This window comes from Nelusetta ayraudi, unplaced genomic scaffold (assembly GCF_046127955.1).
Source record: "Nelusetta ayraudi isolate G7.1 ecotype Tasmania unplaced genomic scaffold, CSIRO-AGI_Nayr_v1 ptg000083l, whole genome shotgun sequence".
In the NCBI taxonomy this organism is placed as follows: domain Eukaryota; kingdom Metazoa; phylum Chordata; class Actinopteri; order Tetraodontiformes; family Monacanthidae; genus Nelusetta; species Nelusetta ayraudi.
The window spans coordinates 1,840,432-1,853,029 of NW_027466133.1; the positions used below are offsets into that span (position 1 = coordinate 1,840,432).

The 12,598-nt window shown below is 45.6% G+C and overlaps 2 protein-coding genes across 2 annotated transcripts in view; both read left to right on the top strand.

Annotated features, from left to right (window-relative positions):
• The first annotated feature begins 17 nt into the window (after positions 1–17).
• exosc2 (exosome component 2) lies at positions 18–2,614 on the top strand. Its single transcript, XM_076044996.1, has 9 exons — positions 18–175; positions 440–541; positions 678–723; positions 820–909; positions 1,019–1,084; positions 1,176–1,244; positions 1,337–1,513; positions 1,734–1,862; positions 2,262–2,614. The coding sequence occupies exons 1-9, from the start codon at positions 54–56 to the stop codon at positions 2,340–2,342; spliced, it is 882 nt and encodes a 293-aa protein (XP_075901111.1). The 5' UTR covers positions 18–53; the 3' UTR covers positions 2,343–2,614.
• Positions 2,615–3,148: 534 nt separating this feature from the next.
• abl1 (c-abl oncogene 1, non-receptor tyrosine kinase) overlaps positions 3,149–12,598 on the top strand; it is a 28,094-nt gene continuing 18,644 nt past the window's right edge. Inside the window, exons 1-2 of the mRNA XM_076044994.1 lie at positions 3,149–3,744; positions 4,368–4,736. Of these exons, the coding sequence (XP_075901109.1) occupies positions 4,610–4,736 (127 nt within the window). The 5' untranslated portion in view covers positions 3,149–3,744; positions 4,368–4,609. The remainder of the gene's footprint in view (positions 3,745–4,367; positions 4,737–12,598) is intronic.

Consider the following 12,598-nt stretch of genomic DNA (forward strand, 5'->3'; position numbering starts at 1 on the left):
GAGCCCAAAAGTTTTCCCCGCGAGAACAGACGAAGAAGAAGCGAACCAGAAGCATGGCAGCTGACATGAGATTACCAACGACGCGAAAACCCTTCTCTTTATCGGGTTCTTCCTCAGACAGAAAGGATTTGGTGGTCCCCGGCGATGTTATCACCTCGGATACAGGTTTCATGAGGTACGCGTTCACCACAGTGTACATTTCCATTTCTAATGGCGTGATATGAAATGACCAGACTCGCCGACTATCACAGACCGCGAGAAGGTGTTCGTAAAAGAAAAATGCGGCAAAATCAAATTAAATCACTCCCTTTTCATATGCAGCGCCTCTTGTTGGCACCAGACCGCTCTTTTCTGTTTTAGACATTGCAGTTTGATGGATCCACTCTGATTTATTTTTGTTTGTTTGTTGTATTTGTTTGTATTTGTTTGCTACTTCCAGGGGTCACGGCACCTACGTTGACGAGGAGAAGCTGACTGCTTCAGTAGCTGGAGAGGTGCAGAGAGTCGACAAGCTCATCTGTGTCAGACCCCTTAAGACCCGGTAAGTGTTTCGAAATAAAGCAGGAGAAGAGGAGGATTGACCCAACTGAAAACAAGAAGCACAAATTCTCCAATTGAAACAATCAAGCCTACTTTATTTGCAACGTACCTCTTATTTTGTTTATTTAAAATTGCAGGTTCAACGGTGAGGTCGGAGATGTCATCGTTGGCAGAATCACTGAGGTAAGATCTCTAATCGTCTGCAGAAAGTACCAGTGTGAAACCTTGGGTGTCTTTGGAAGGCTCTTTCGACGCATGCTGCCCTTTTTTTTCGTGCAGGTGCAACAGAAACGGTGGAAGGTGGAGACCAACTCTCGGCTGGACTCGGTCCTCCTGTTGTCGTCTGTCAATCTGCCTGGAGGAGAGCTGGTGAGATGCTAAAACATTCAACCCAACCAGCTGACTTCACTTCTAAAGGCAAATTTATTTGAGACATTTTAATTTGTCATCTAAATCTTACCCTGATGTTGTCTTTCAGAGGAGGAGATCAGCTGAGGACGAGCTCACCATGAGAGAATACCTTCAAGAGGGCGATCTCATCAGTGTAATGAAAATATAACTGTTCACTGGCCTCTCCTCTCCTTTTGTTTTCACCTTTTCTTTTTTTGGTGAACGCTCTTTTCTTAATTTCGCAGGCTGAGGTACAGTCCATCTTCGCTGACGGAGCGCTGTCGCTCCACACTCGAAGTTTAAAGTATGGAAAGGTAAGTCGCGCGTGTTTGGATTGGTGAAAGTAAATATGACCAGTGGGCTTTCCCTCTCGCTGACCCTCGTGTTTTCTCCACCCGGCCGTCAGTTGGGCCAAGGCGTCCTGGTGCAGCTCTCTCCGTCTCTGGTCAAGAGGCAGAAAACTCATTTCCACAATCTGCCATGTGGTGCATCCATTATCCTGGGGAATAATGGCTTTGTGTGGCTGTATCCCACGCCGACACAACAGGAAGAGGAGGCTGGGGGCTTCTACACCAGCCTGGAGGTGGGAGCCAAACACACAAAGAGCACTTAACCGTTGTGTATCCGGTCATGAAGTCATGTCGCCCGTAAAGTTTTATCTGTTGTACATAAAAACGATTCAAATGTCGTTACTTCATGTTTTCATTGATGCTATTTTGCTGCACTATCGCTCTAGTATTCTGATTGCTTTCATCTACAGTGTGTGTTGAATCTATTTCTTTTCTACCTATTTCTCCTCCCAGCCCGTCAGCCTGGCCGATCGAGAGGTGATCTCACGCTTGAGAAACTGCCTGCTAGCTCTGGCTGCACACAAGGTCCTTTTATACGACACCAGCGTTCTCTATTGCTACGAATGCTCAGTTCATCACCAGGTGGGCAGCATTTCAGGTCATAAACGTTTGCAGTTTCAAATCTGATTCTGCAGTACAGTCTTTTTAAGTGCAGTTTTTATCACATGTGTATTTCAAGACCATTTAAAATATAATTTGATTTATTCTTTTGGTATAGGATGATGATTCCAACCAGTTATTTATTGAGATGACTTTTAATACCCAGTAGCGTCGTAACCCTTTTGTTGTATTTTTATTTGATTCCATTTTATTTCATTGCTTTTATTATTGTCATTGCTGTTGTTTTTACTTACTGTTTTTTATTGCTTCTTTTTGATCATTTATTGTGATGCACTTTGGTTTGATCGTGGGTGGTTGTAAAGGACTCTATAAATAAAGAGCATTTACATTTATCTTCTCTGCCCAATGCTGCTTCTGTAGGTGAAGGACATCTTAAAGCCGGAAGTGATGGAGGAGATTGTAATGTTGACCCAACAGAAGCTGCTGGAACAGGAAGGTTGAAGAACTCTCCCAGCTGTGGCCTGGACACAATTCCAATATCCCATTGAGTGGGAGTGTTATGGACTCGCCATCAGTGATGACCGTCTGTCCTGTTCAAAGTGCATGAAACATGCAATTGTATGGACTGCTGTTGAAAGAAGAATGGATGAATTTGTCACCACTTGACATTCATAAATAATTTTGTAAACTTTACAGATGTATAAAACATCCCGTTTTTTATGTTTGGTGTGTAAAGAAAACATTTCTGTAATAAATCTTTTTTTAATTTTCGAGACTAGTACAGTACTACCCAGAAAATTAGAATATCCTGAAAAGGTTGTAGTATTTCTGCAATTAAACTTAAAAGGTAAATTTGACATATTATATAAACGAATAATATTCAAATCAATATATTTCAAGTTTTTACTTCTTTGGATTTTGCTGATCAGGTCTTGAGGTTTAAACAAACAAACTCAAATTCAAAAACTCTGAAAATTAGACTCGTTTCATATTTTATGTTAAATTGGCAAAATAAAACAACTTTTACTCGATATTCTAATTTTTCGGGTAGTACCTATATATAGGTTTTTTCTTTTTGCAATAAAGCGCAAGTTTAATATGCTTAGATTTTTTTTTATTATTTTTAAGATGAATAAGATTTATACATTTGTAATATGATTTGTATAATTTGTGAACTTTATGCCAAAGCGCCTGGTGTGTGCAACACTCCACATTATTCTCAAAAGAAAAAAACAAAAAAAACAATCTCAGCCCAGATCCCATCTACTAGCCCACGCACGCACGTGACGTCACACGTCGCCCCACCCACATATTTCTGTAAACCACCTTGCGTATGGAAGTATGGCGGCACCAGCGACTCCACCGCCGCTCGGCCAAAGTTTATTGCTCCGGTTTTCACGTGAAAGCGATGAGTAAACACGCGAACGGAGCGCTCGCCAACCAAGAGCTCGGACGGTGCGAACGAGGGGAAGTGCCCGCGGGGAGAGTCGTCGGTCTGCGGCCGCCGGAGGTTCCTCGATTTGGCTTCACCTCCTTGATTGAAGTGCCTTCAGTCCGGGTACCGCAGGGAAGAAACTCCGCAAGACGGCAGCTGGACGCGGAAGTTTGGAACTGAGCTGAAATCTCCCCCTGGATAGCCTCGACTCGAGGCATATAGCGGTCGCTACCGGCGATGCTTTCGGGGACTTTTTGAGTGCGCTCGGCCGACCTTTCCCCCCCTTTTCTCTTTTTGTTACCGACGTGTCAGGAGCGACGCATGAATATCCAACTGTTGCGGGCTCGATGTGCATTTGAGGGTCTGGCGTTGCATACCACCGGCTAGCGTTGGTTAGCCTCCATGGCTAACTTCAGCGTTTGCTCGAGTTCGCCAGCTAAGCAGCAAAATATATGGTTTTGTGGCCGGGTAAGTGTCAGTGCAAAGTTATATTATCACACCAAAACTCATCGGCAAGTTGTGGCAAGTTAAACATAAAAAGAAAAAAAAAATCCAAGTTAGTCATCCCACCTTTTTTGCTCTTAGCTAATGATTAGAAGTTTTGACATCACCTTTGTTGTAGTCGTAAAGGCAGCACGTCGAAAATACAGTTGATTGAGTTGTTTGGGCATGTCCTGCTGCCACTTCCACTCTGTTTTTCCTCGAAATGTACGTCGAATTCCATCCTATTGTAAGTAGTCGTTTGTGGCAATAGGTTCTTGTCAAAGGCAGCCATCGGCGTGATGAACTTTCCAAACGTTAGGCTGTCAATTACAGGCTTGAAATGTGTTAAAAGGGGAATTATTTCTCTCTGTGACGCTAATGGTGCAAATAAAAAAATCTGTTTGTTGGAGGGAATATTGCTTAAGTTGTATATCATCTCAATTTCGACCCAGAGATACCATTATATTACAGTTCTGCAAATCATCCCAAGTGTAAACCAAAGTTGTGTAGGCATTAAATTTTCCTGCATCGAGTTGTACATTTTTTTTTTTTTTAACAATACTGTTAATGATGCCGTTACTGACCTGTCCATGTTTTTCGCCCACCAGGTCACGTTAGAAAGCCCCCCCGAGAGCCAACTGAATGCCCAATAATCAAAGACTTACTGGAGTATCGCAGGTCTACGCAGGAGACCCCCCACACCCTGAGACTCCAGTGCAGGACAGGCTGAGCCAGGGAAAGGGGTCTCGACCGTCTCCCCATCCTCGCACTGCTGGGTGGCCCACTGCTGCACGGTGAGCAGCTCCGTCCAGCTTGGAGAGTCCCGGCTGCGGCCTGGCACCCTGCCCTTATGGGGCAGCAGCCGGGGAAGTTTGTAGGGGACCAGAGGAGACCCAGTCTGCCGGCCTTCATCAAGGGTGGGAAGAGAGAGTCATCGCGCCATGGGACTCAGCCCTGCAATGTTTTCGCCGTGCATGGTAAGTCAAAAAAAAAATGCTTTGCTTTGATTGAAACCACTCTAAGGTCATTTGTTATTGATTGCAGGCTGCTTTGCCAGACCTTTGCTTTGATGTTACGGTTTGTTTGCTGGTCACAAAGCAATGTTGCAACTTTTTTTTTTTTTTTTGACCATTATGTTCCCCAAATTGGCCAAGAATAAAGCAAACAAATCATTTTTTTTTTTTGGAGACGTTTCTTTTTTTTTGAGTTATCAACAGAGAGTCTTAATGGAAACCAGTCGACTGGACGGATCTTTGCGCTCACAGGCGGAACGTTCGACCACATTCGCTGCCTTAAGATGCAAGAAACGACAAGATGTCACTTGCACAAATTTAAAATCTGAATAGTGTACAGATAAACACGGCCTCGGTTGCATCACCGAGAGCGCAGCCTGCCAGATCCTCAACAGGCGTGCTTGCACAATCAGGAAGAGAGAAAGTGCTGTTTACTGAAAGGCACAGTTACACATTTTACCTGCTTATAATTAAACTGCAGTTCAACTAAACCTGCAGCCCAGTATATGTTTAGGTTCAGTAAATGCAACCCTGCTTTGCAGGGACTTTTGTTGTTGTCTTCCTCAAAGTGTTTACGTGGTTTGGAACCGGGTCCAGCTGTCAAGTGTGATATATATTGTAGACGTTTTGCGTGAGTACCTGGGATAGATTCAGGGTGTGGTATTTGTTGTGCTCTGGCGCTCACCCAGCTCACTATGCAGGTTGTTTTATCACGCTACTTGGGATTTGTTGCTGCTTCTTTGATGCTTAATTGAGCATTGAATGTGTGGTAGACCCAAATCATGGTTTATCCTTATTTTTATCTTGGGCCTAATAAATGGATAAGTAATTGTGTTGACCTCATGGTGATGGAGCTGTGATTGTGTCAGTCCACTGTATTTTACTCAAAACAACTTCCCTGAAACAGTCGCACTGTTCTTGCAGGGAAACACACGCAGCACTGCTGCTCCCATATATATACTGCAGGTGCAAAAACCTCCTTTTACTTTTACACTTTGTGACAGTGGAGCAGATGGGGACATCATAAATGAGCCCAGTGGAAAAGTTCCACTTGTGAGATGATGGTGAACCTTTGTAGTGTGGCACAGCTTGACGGCGCCTCCTCCTGTGTTTGTACAGGAAGATGCGTGGTGTGTATAGATCCAGAGGGCATCCTGCGTGTTTGGGGCCTATGAGCCATTGTGACCTTTCTTTTTTAACACATGTAACTTAAAGTAACCTGGAGTAACATCATCAGTTACTTGATCTTTTTATTATACTCAGTGTGTTGTTGGTTTTCTTTTGCTAGTTCTGGAATAGTCTCAGGATGATTCTCACTAGTCGTGAAAGGAAAAAAATTATAAAATACATTAATTTTATGTGCATCTATGTATAAATGTTGCGACGCACAGCTGTGAGCTTGCAGTTTGGACTCTAAAGTATCAAAAGTTGTTTTGGTTTAGTTCTGCATCAAGTGAAAATACAATTGGGGCCACTGTACTGGCACTTTTGTTTTGTTTTATTTGATTTTGAAGAAAATTAGCCATCTTAACGTTTTTATTTTCCAACCCAGTTGCACGCCAGCCACCCGGCTAACTGATAAGTTTACCAAATGTGTCTTTTGAAAGCGTCCATCGCTGGAATACTTTCCACCGACTGTTGCATAACACAGAGGGGGGACAGGACACGGGGAAGGTCAGGAAAACAGAATGAAAGCTTCTGCCGGTAAATGGATTGAATGTGGCAACGGGTCAGCGATATGGGGGACAGCTTGTTTTCCTACCCTGACCCCCCTCTCTCCTCTCTCCTCTCTGTCTGAGGAGGAGGTTGCACTCTGGGAGGGAAGTGGAGGTGCCGTGGGGGCGGAAAGAGAGAGGGGGAGGGGGGTGATGAGTCAGTATCGACACATGATTTTGCATCACTGTGTGTTTGTTTCCGCCTCCCCTCTTCCTCCTGCTGAGGCTCAGCTAGTTGTCAGCGCGCCGGCCAAGCTGCTCCTCTGCTCCACACAGCAGGCAGGTTCAGACCTCTGCATGCGACCGCCTGAGAGGCGGCGGCGGCGAGGGGCATGCAGGGACTTGTCCCCCCCCCGCTGTACCTGACACCAGCGTGTGCTGTTCTCTTCCTGCAGAGGTCGGATCTCGCTGGGTTGCCAACTCAGATGTGCAGCAGCTTTTCTTTTTTCGCGCTGAACCGTTGCTGCCTCTTGCTTTTATTCCCTCTGTGGTGGGATATTAAGTGTCGATGTATCGAGACGGGAACAGTGACTGGTCACAGGGACAGACCTGAGCGAACGATCCCTACCGGTGATTTCTTGCAGTCTGTCAACGTCAAAGTCTTTTGACTTTACATAGATTTTTTTTGCCTCTACTTTTCATAGTGTGCATGCTCGAACCCTGTGTGATGTCACATGGGGCGCTGGTATCAACCCCCACACTGGTGATGACTCCCCCAGCCGGCCTGGTGCTGGCTCCGCTCTCTGAGACCACCTTGTGGCCGCCTTAGTTTTTGTTCCCTTTGGACACAAGAGGAAGGACTTAGCAAGGCATCTGTTTTAGCAGGAAGCTGTAAACACAAGGTTAAGTATTGCCTGTTTTCCAGAGATACTTGGTTTGGAGATGCTCTATTGATCGTGCAAAGGCTTTACTGGAGTCTGGAATGGATATCAAAAAAAATATTGAACACAAGGCCTGATATTGTGTCCAGTGAAGCGCAGATGTCATATTGACTTGATTTCAATAATGCATCAGCGATGCTTCCTTCCCGCTCTGACACCCCTTTTAGTATTTAAGTGTTGCTGAATGTGAAAAGCGACGGATGTGGAGTGTTTTTTCCCCGACCGGCGTCAGGAAGTCCAGTCGCTGTGTACAAGCCTTCAACAAAGGAACGGTGTTTTTTCCTCCGTCTTCCTGCCTTTAACCCCGAAAAGAGCTGACGGAGAGCAGAGGAAGACGGGGCAATGTTTGGAGCAAAAGGGATTTTTTTTCCCTTGCCTTTGGTCTGTTGTTTGTGAAAGGGAAATTTGCCCCCTGGTGGTAACTTTTTTTTCTTTCTTTTTTTTTCTACTTTAGCGAAACTTATAGTGATTATGCAGTCATCCGTAGTAAAGGCTGGTTCTTTCTTTTTGGATCATAATTCATGAAACCCGACCACGTTGCTCACCAGAGGAATTGTCGTTTCAATTGTTTCAGCTTAATGTCATAGTTCGACCGGTGCAGTAATACAAGATTTAATAATTAAAACCATTCGCTGAACTCCCGGCGTTCGCCACAATGTCGTCTGGGATTTTTTTGTTGCTCATGAAAATTCTCCTTTGTTGCGACGCTCAGCCCCATCGCTGTTAATTTGCTTAAAAAAAAAAAAAAAAAAAAAAAGAACTACTGGAAAACAACAGCTGGACGTGGGGTGAGGGATTAAGAGACGGCGGTTTGGGCGGCACCTGATTGGCTGGAGCCCGAGTCTGCTGTTATCTGAGAGCGGCCAGTTTCAGGTTGAGCAGCGTTGGCCGTCCACGGTGAGGTTTCCCAGCAGCAGCCGTCCGTGTCTGAAACCAGGTCGTGAGCCTCGTTTCCCCCCTCACCCGTCTGACTCCTCCCCTCTTTGTATCGCTTACAAATACCAATATATATATTGTTTTTAATATTTCAATCCTGCTGTTTATATGTTAAACAGTGGAGGTCAAGGCCTTTTTTTTTTTTTTTCAAAGTATCAGGACTGTTCCAGTGAGAATTGGCAGAGTAGCGCAGCCTCTTGATGCACACAAGTCTTTCGGGAAGCCGTTCAGCTGTGCAGGCTTTCACCCTTTTCTGCGTCAACACCCCGGAACTGCCTGGGAGGTGGTGGGGAAAGTGTTGGCACACAGGTGGTCCCAAGCATTTGCAATCTTCTTGAAATGTTCGCCCCCGGATAAATGTTCTTACTAACGACAGAATTTCAGTGAAATAATACTGATGATAAACGGAGCTGTGATGCTGCGATCGCTGAAACCACCGAGCCCTGCTGCCACGCTGAGGGCAGTTTTGTGCTTCTAGCTGGAGCTGCTCCACTGATGTTCCCCCGTGGTAGGCTGACCATGGTACATTTTCAATCTTAACATTATCACAGGAACCAGTCCTATATTTTTCTCTGTTAACACGGCATGGTTTTGGTCTCATGTTTTATTGTAAAGTACTTTGAACTGCATTTCGTGTATGAAAAGTGCAATATAAATAAAATTTTACTTTCTTGCTTTCACACATGAAGTCTCCTCTCACCATCCCTGAGGGTTTCAAACTCTGTGTGTGCGTGTGTGTGTGTGTGTGTGTCCTCTTCCAGGCCAGCTGTTGGCCTCCTGATGGCTTTGTCCCTCACCGTGTCTAGCCATCGCTCCACACTAGTGCGTGTCTATGTGTGAGTGTGTGAGAGACGGACACATTTGTGCCGCGCTGGATGACACATTGCTGATTAGTACGTGCCTTTGCCCCCACCTCCCCGATCCCTCCTCCCCTCCCCAACTCCCCTTCTCATCAAGCCTCTGACCACCTGGAAAGCAGTCGGCTTTATTGCCGCCCCTGCCGGTGACAAGTCCGAACAGCTGTGTGTGTGTAAATCAAGGTAGTGTGTGTCTCACCACCAGGCCTTCCTTCCCAAACTCCTGCGGACAAAGTGAAGTTTCAGACTGAAATATTTGGAAACCAACCATTTTCTTTCTTGTTTTTTTTCTTTTTTCTTTTTTCTTTTCTTTTTTTTCTTTTTTTTTTTAGCCTTTTGCTGTTTGTTAAAGCTTGGTTCAATTCTACAGTTTTTTTTTTTTTTACATACAGAAGAAACCAGTATATCCACTTTTGGCAGCCCTCTCAAATGTAAATGACGCATCTGCAGTCAGCACGCCGACGACTTCAGACACTGTTTCTGCAGAATGGTCTTGTTTTTATAAGCTGCGATAAGCGCATCGGACCTTTCGGACTCGTCATAGTTTGATTACGTGGCCACAACTTTGAACGTTTTACGCGTCGTCCGTTGCACCGGTCGCCTAACATTGGACATTTTCACTGAAGCATGAGAGAGAGGAGGAAAAAAAAAGAGAGAGTGCAGCAAAAGTCAGGCCACAGCAGTGGAGAGAAGAATGTGACCTCTTGTGCATTCTTCCCAAATAACTGGTGCAATCCCCCGCGTCCTTCTCTTCCCTTCTTCCTTCCTTCCTTCCTTCCTCCTTTGTTTTTCTTTGCCGTTCTGTCATTGTCTCCCTCGCTTTGTTGTCTTTTGCTTTCAGTCGGGCGGTTGTCGGTGTCAAAAACAAGTCGGCGACTCGGTGTCGGTTTAAGAAGGCACCCAACTGCAGCATAGGAGTGCGCCTGTGCCTGTGGCGATCGATGCACGGCATCGGCTGGTAACTGGCTGCAGCAGTAGAGTCCAGGGAGCAAAATAAAAGGCCTGATCTATTACAACATATATCTGTATCGTCCAGTAATGTCGTTTTAAAATCTGTTGATGTGATGCTGGTGGTTACACCACAGACACCTTTTGATTGGTTGAAATGGTTAACGCCGCCTTTTCACCAGAAAAACATCCCGCAACATTTTGAAGTTATAACTTATTTTATTATTTCTTTCTTTTTGTTTTAATTCTTAGATAAAAAAGAAAAAAAACTATAGCAACTGAAAGTTAGGTGATGTTGTTTTTGTTTTTTTCCTTCTACTTGCAGTAGCTGCCATTCAAACGAGAGAGTGAGGAAAGACAAGCGGTCGTAACACAAACACCAACTGTCGGCCACAATATTAACACCTGAAAATATAAATACATCGCTGTAGCTTGGGACACGCCGCCAGCAGCTTGGTAGCAGACACTCACTGCGTTTCCATGACCCCTAGAATTGCGCGAAACCTAAATATCGCAATCAAAAACTGTTAATTGGAAACGCCTGAACTTGGAAAAACCTCTCAAATATCGCTGAACGGTTTTGACGCTCTCATGAGGTGGTTTTTCAAACGTATCGATATAGATACGTTTTTTTTTTTTTTTTGCAAAAAAACTGTAATGGAAACGTAGCCAGGTGGCGCCGTTGCAGCACGTGGGCTACGTCGCCGGGACGCAGCCGTCGAGGTTGCGACGCGTCTGTTTTTCAGCTGGCGCTTTTTTGGTCTGGTGTGCGTGAGTGGAGTCGCATGTTCCGAAGTCATCGTGCGACCTGGAACATGTCTGGCTGGACAGTCGTGGTGGTGGTTGTTGTCGTCTGCCGTCTTTAACCCCCCCCATCTCCACCGCACCGCCGCCAATCTGCCGTCCTGACGCCCTCTTCCGCTCTTGTGTGTGTGTGTGTGTGTGTGTGTGTGTGTGTGTGTGTGTGTGTGTGTGTGTGTGTGTGTGTGTGTGTGTGTGTGTGTGTGTGTGTGTGTGTGTGTGTGTGTGTGTGAAGCTCCTCTTCATACAGCTGAAGGGAGGAGGGAGGGCAGGGTTTGGAGGAGGTTGCGGGGGAGAAGAGTGTGTGTGTGTGTGTGTGTGTGTGTGTGTGTGTGTGTGTGTGTGTGTGTGTGTGTGTGGGGGGGGGGGGGGGGGGGGGGTGCTTTGCTGCATCTGGATCCACTTAGGACCGAGAGAAGAGGCTGAGCAGCTCCAGTGCTGCAGCGGCCTTTTGGAGTCTGGGCGCTGGAGTCGCTCTTCTGCTCTGTTTGACCCCAGTGGTCCACTCGGATAAACAGGGTCTCTTCCCTGAGACGTGGTCTGGAAGAGAGTCCAGAATGACAGACTCGGCGTGTGTGTGTTTTCATTTTCGTCTGTGCTTTAATCAACTAATAATTTGCATGTATCGATTGAGAAGAAACACGCTTGCAGCCACTCACCCGTACGTGCACGGCCGGCCCGCACTCTGCTTCTCGGAGGAGTTTGGCCCTGCTCGTCGGCACACTCATAAAACAATGCAATATAAAAAGTTATGTTCTCGGGCTTGCTGTCTGAATCAAATTGAGCGCTTCGCCACCGCAGCGCAGGAAGAAAAGAAAAGAAAAAAAAAACTATATTGCCTGCTTCACCTCTCCAGAACATTTCAGAATAACGTCCAGCAGAACCTGTTGTGTTTGCAGTGATCAGGATTTCAAACAAACATATGCTCGTCTCCGTGACGTCACAAAGGGCACAGATAACTCCACCCTCTGAGACCTCCTTGTTCTTCATCTGGTGCTTTCAGTTTTGGCAGGAAGCTAAAAACCCTCTTTAGGGTTTAAAGGATTGTTAATAGTGCATAGCTGCCCCACTTGAATCCGGGGTGTAATATAAATGGCTAAGAATCAGTGTGTAATCATTCGCCGCGTTTGCATTACACCCCTAGGATTGCGCGAAAACCTAAATATCGCAATGAAAAACCAGAAATGGAGATTCCCCTAAATCTCAGGGGACGAGACAAAATGACGGCTTGTGCGCTTCACACCATTCAATGGAAACACCTGCAAATTGCAATTGTACTTTGTTGCTTTTATTCTGCGAAGGAAAAAAAATAACTATAGTGGAAACGCCGCTGGTGTTAGTATAATTATTGTCATTATGATTATGATTCTTATGGGACAGAAAATAACTGAGCTGACACTGGTCTGTGCTAATGGCCACTTCAGACGAGTGCAGCGTGGCCTGCAGACTGCTTAAGAAGTGGGTTTCATGGCAAAAGGGGGTTTTAATAGCTCTAATTTATGCCTCATTGTTTCCGCACTTAAGAAGAAGAAGAAGAAAAAAAAAAAAAAGAACCGGAAAGCAGTCGCACCGCAGAAACCTCGTCGCTCACCGGCTGCGGGGTCGCAGCGCGGCAGACGCTCCGGCCGGCTGGCAGACAAATTAAAACGGCTTCCTGGCGTTTAACCGTCGTCGGCGCGAGTCACCCG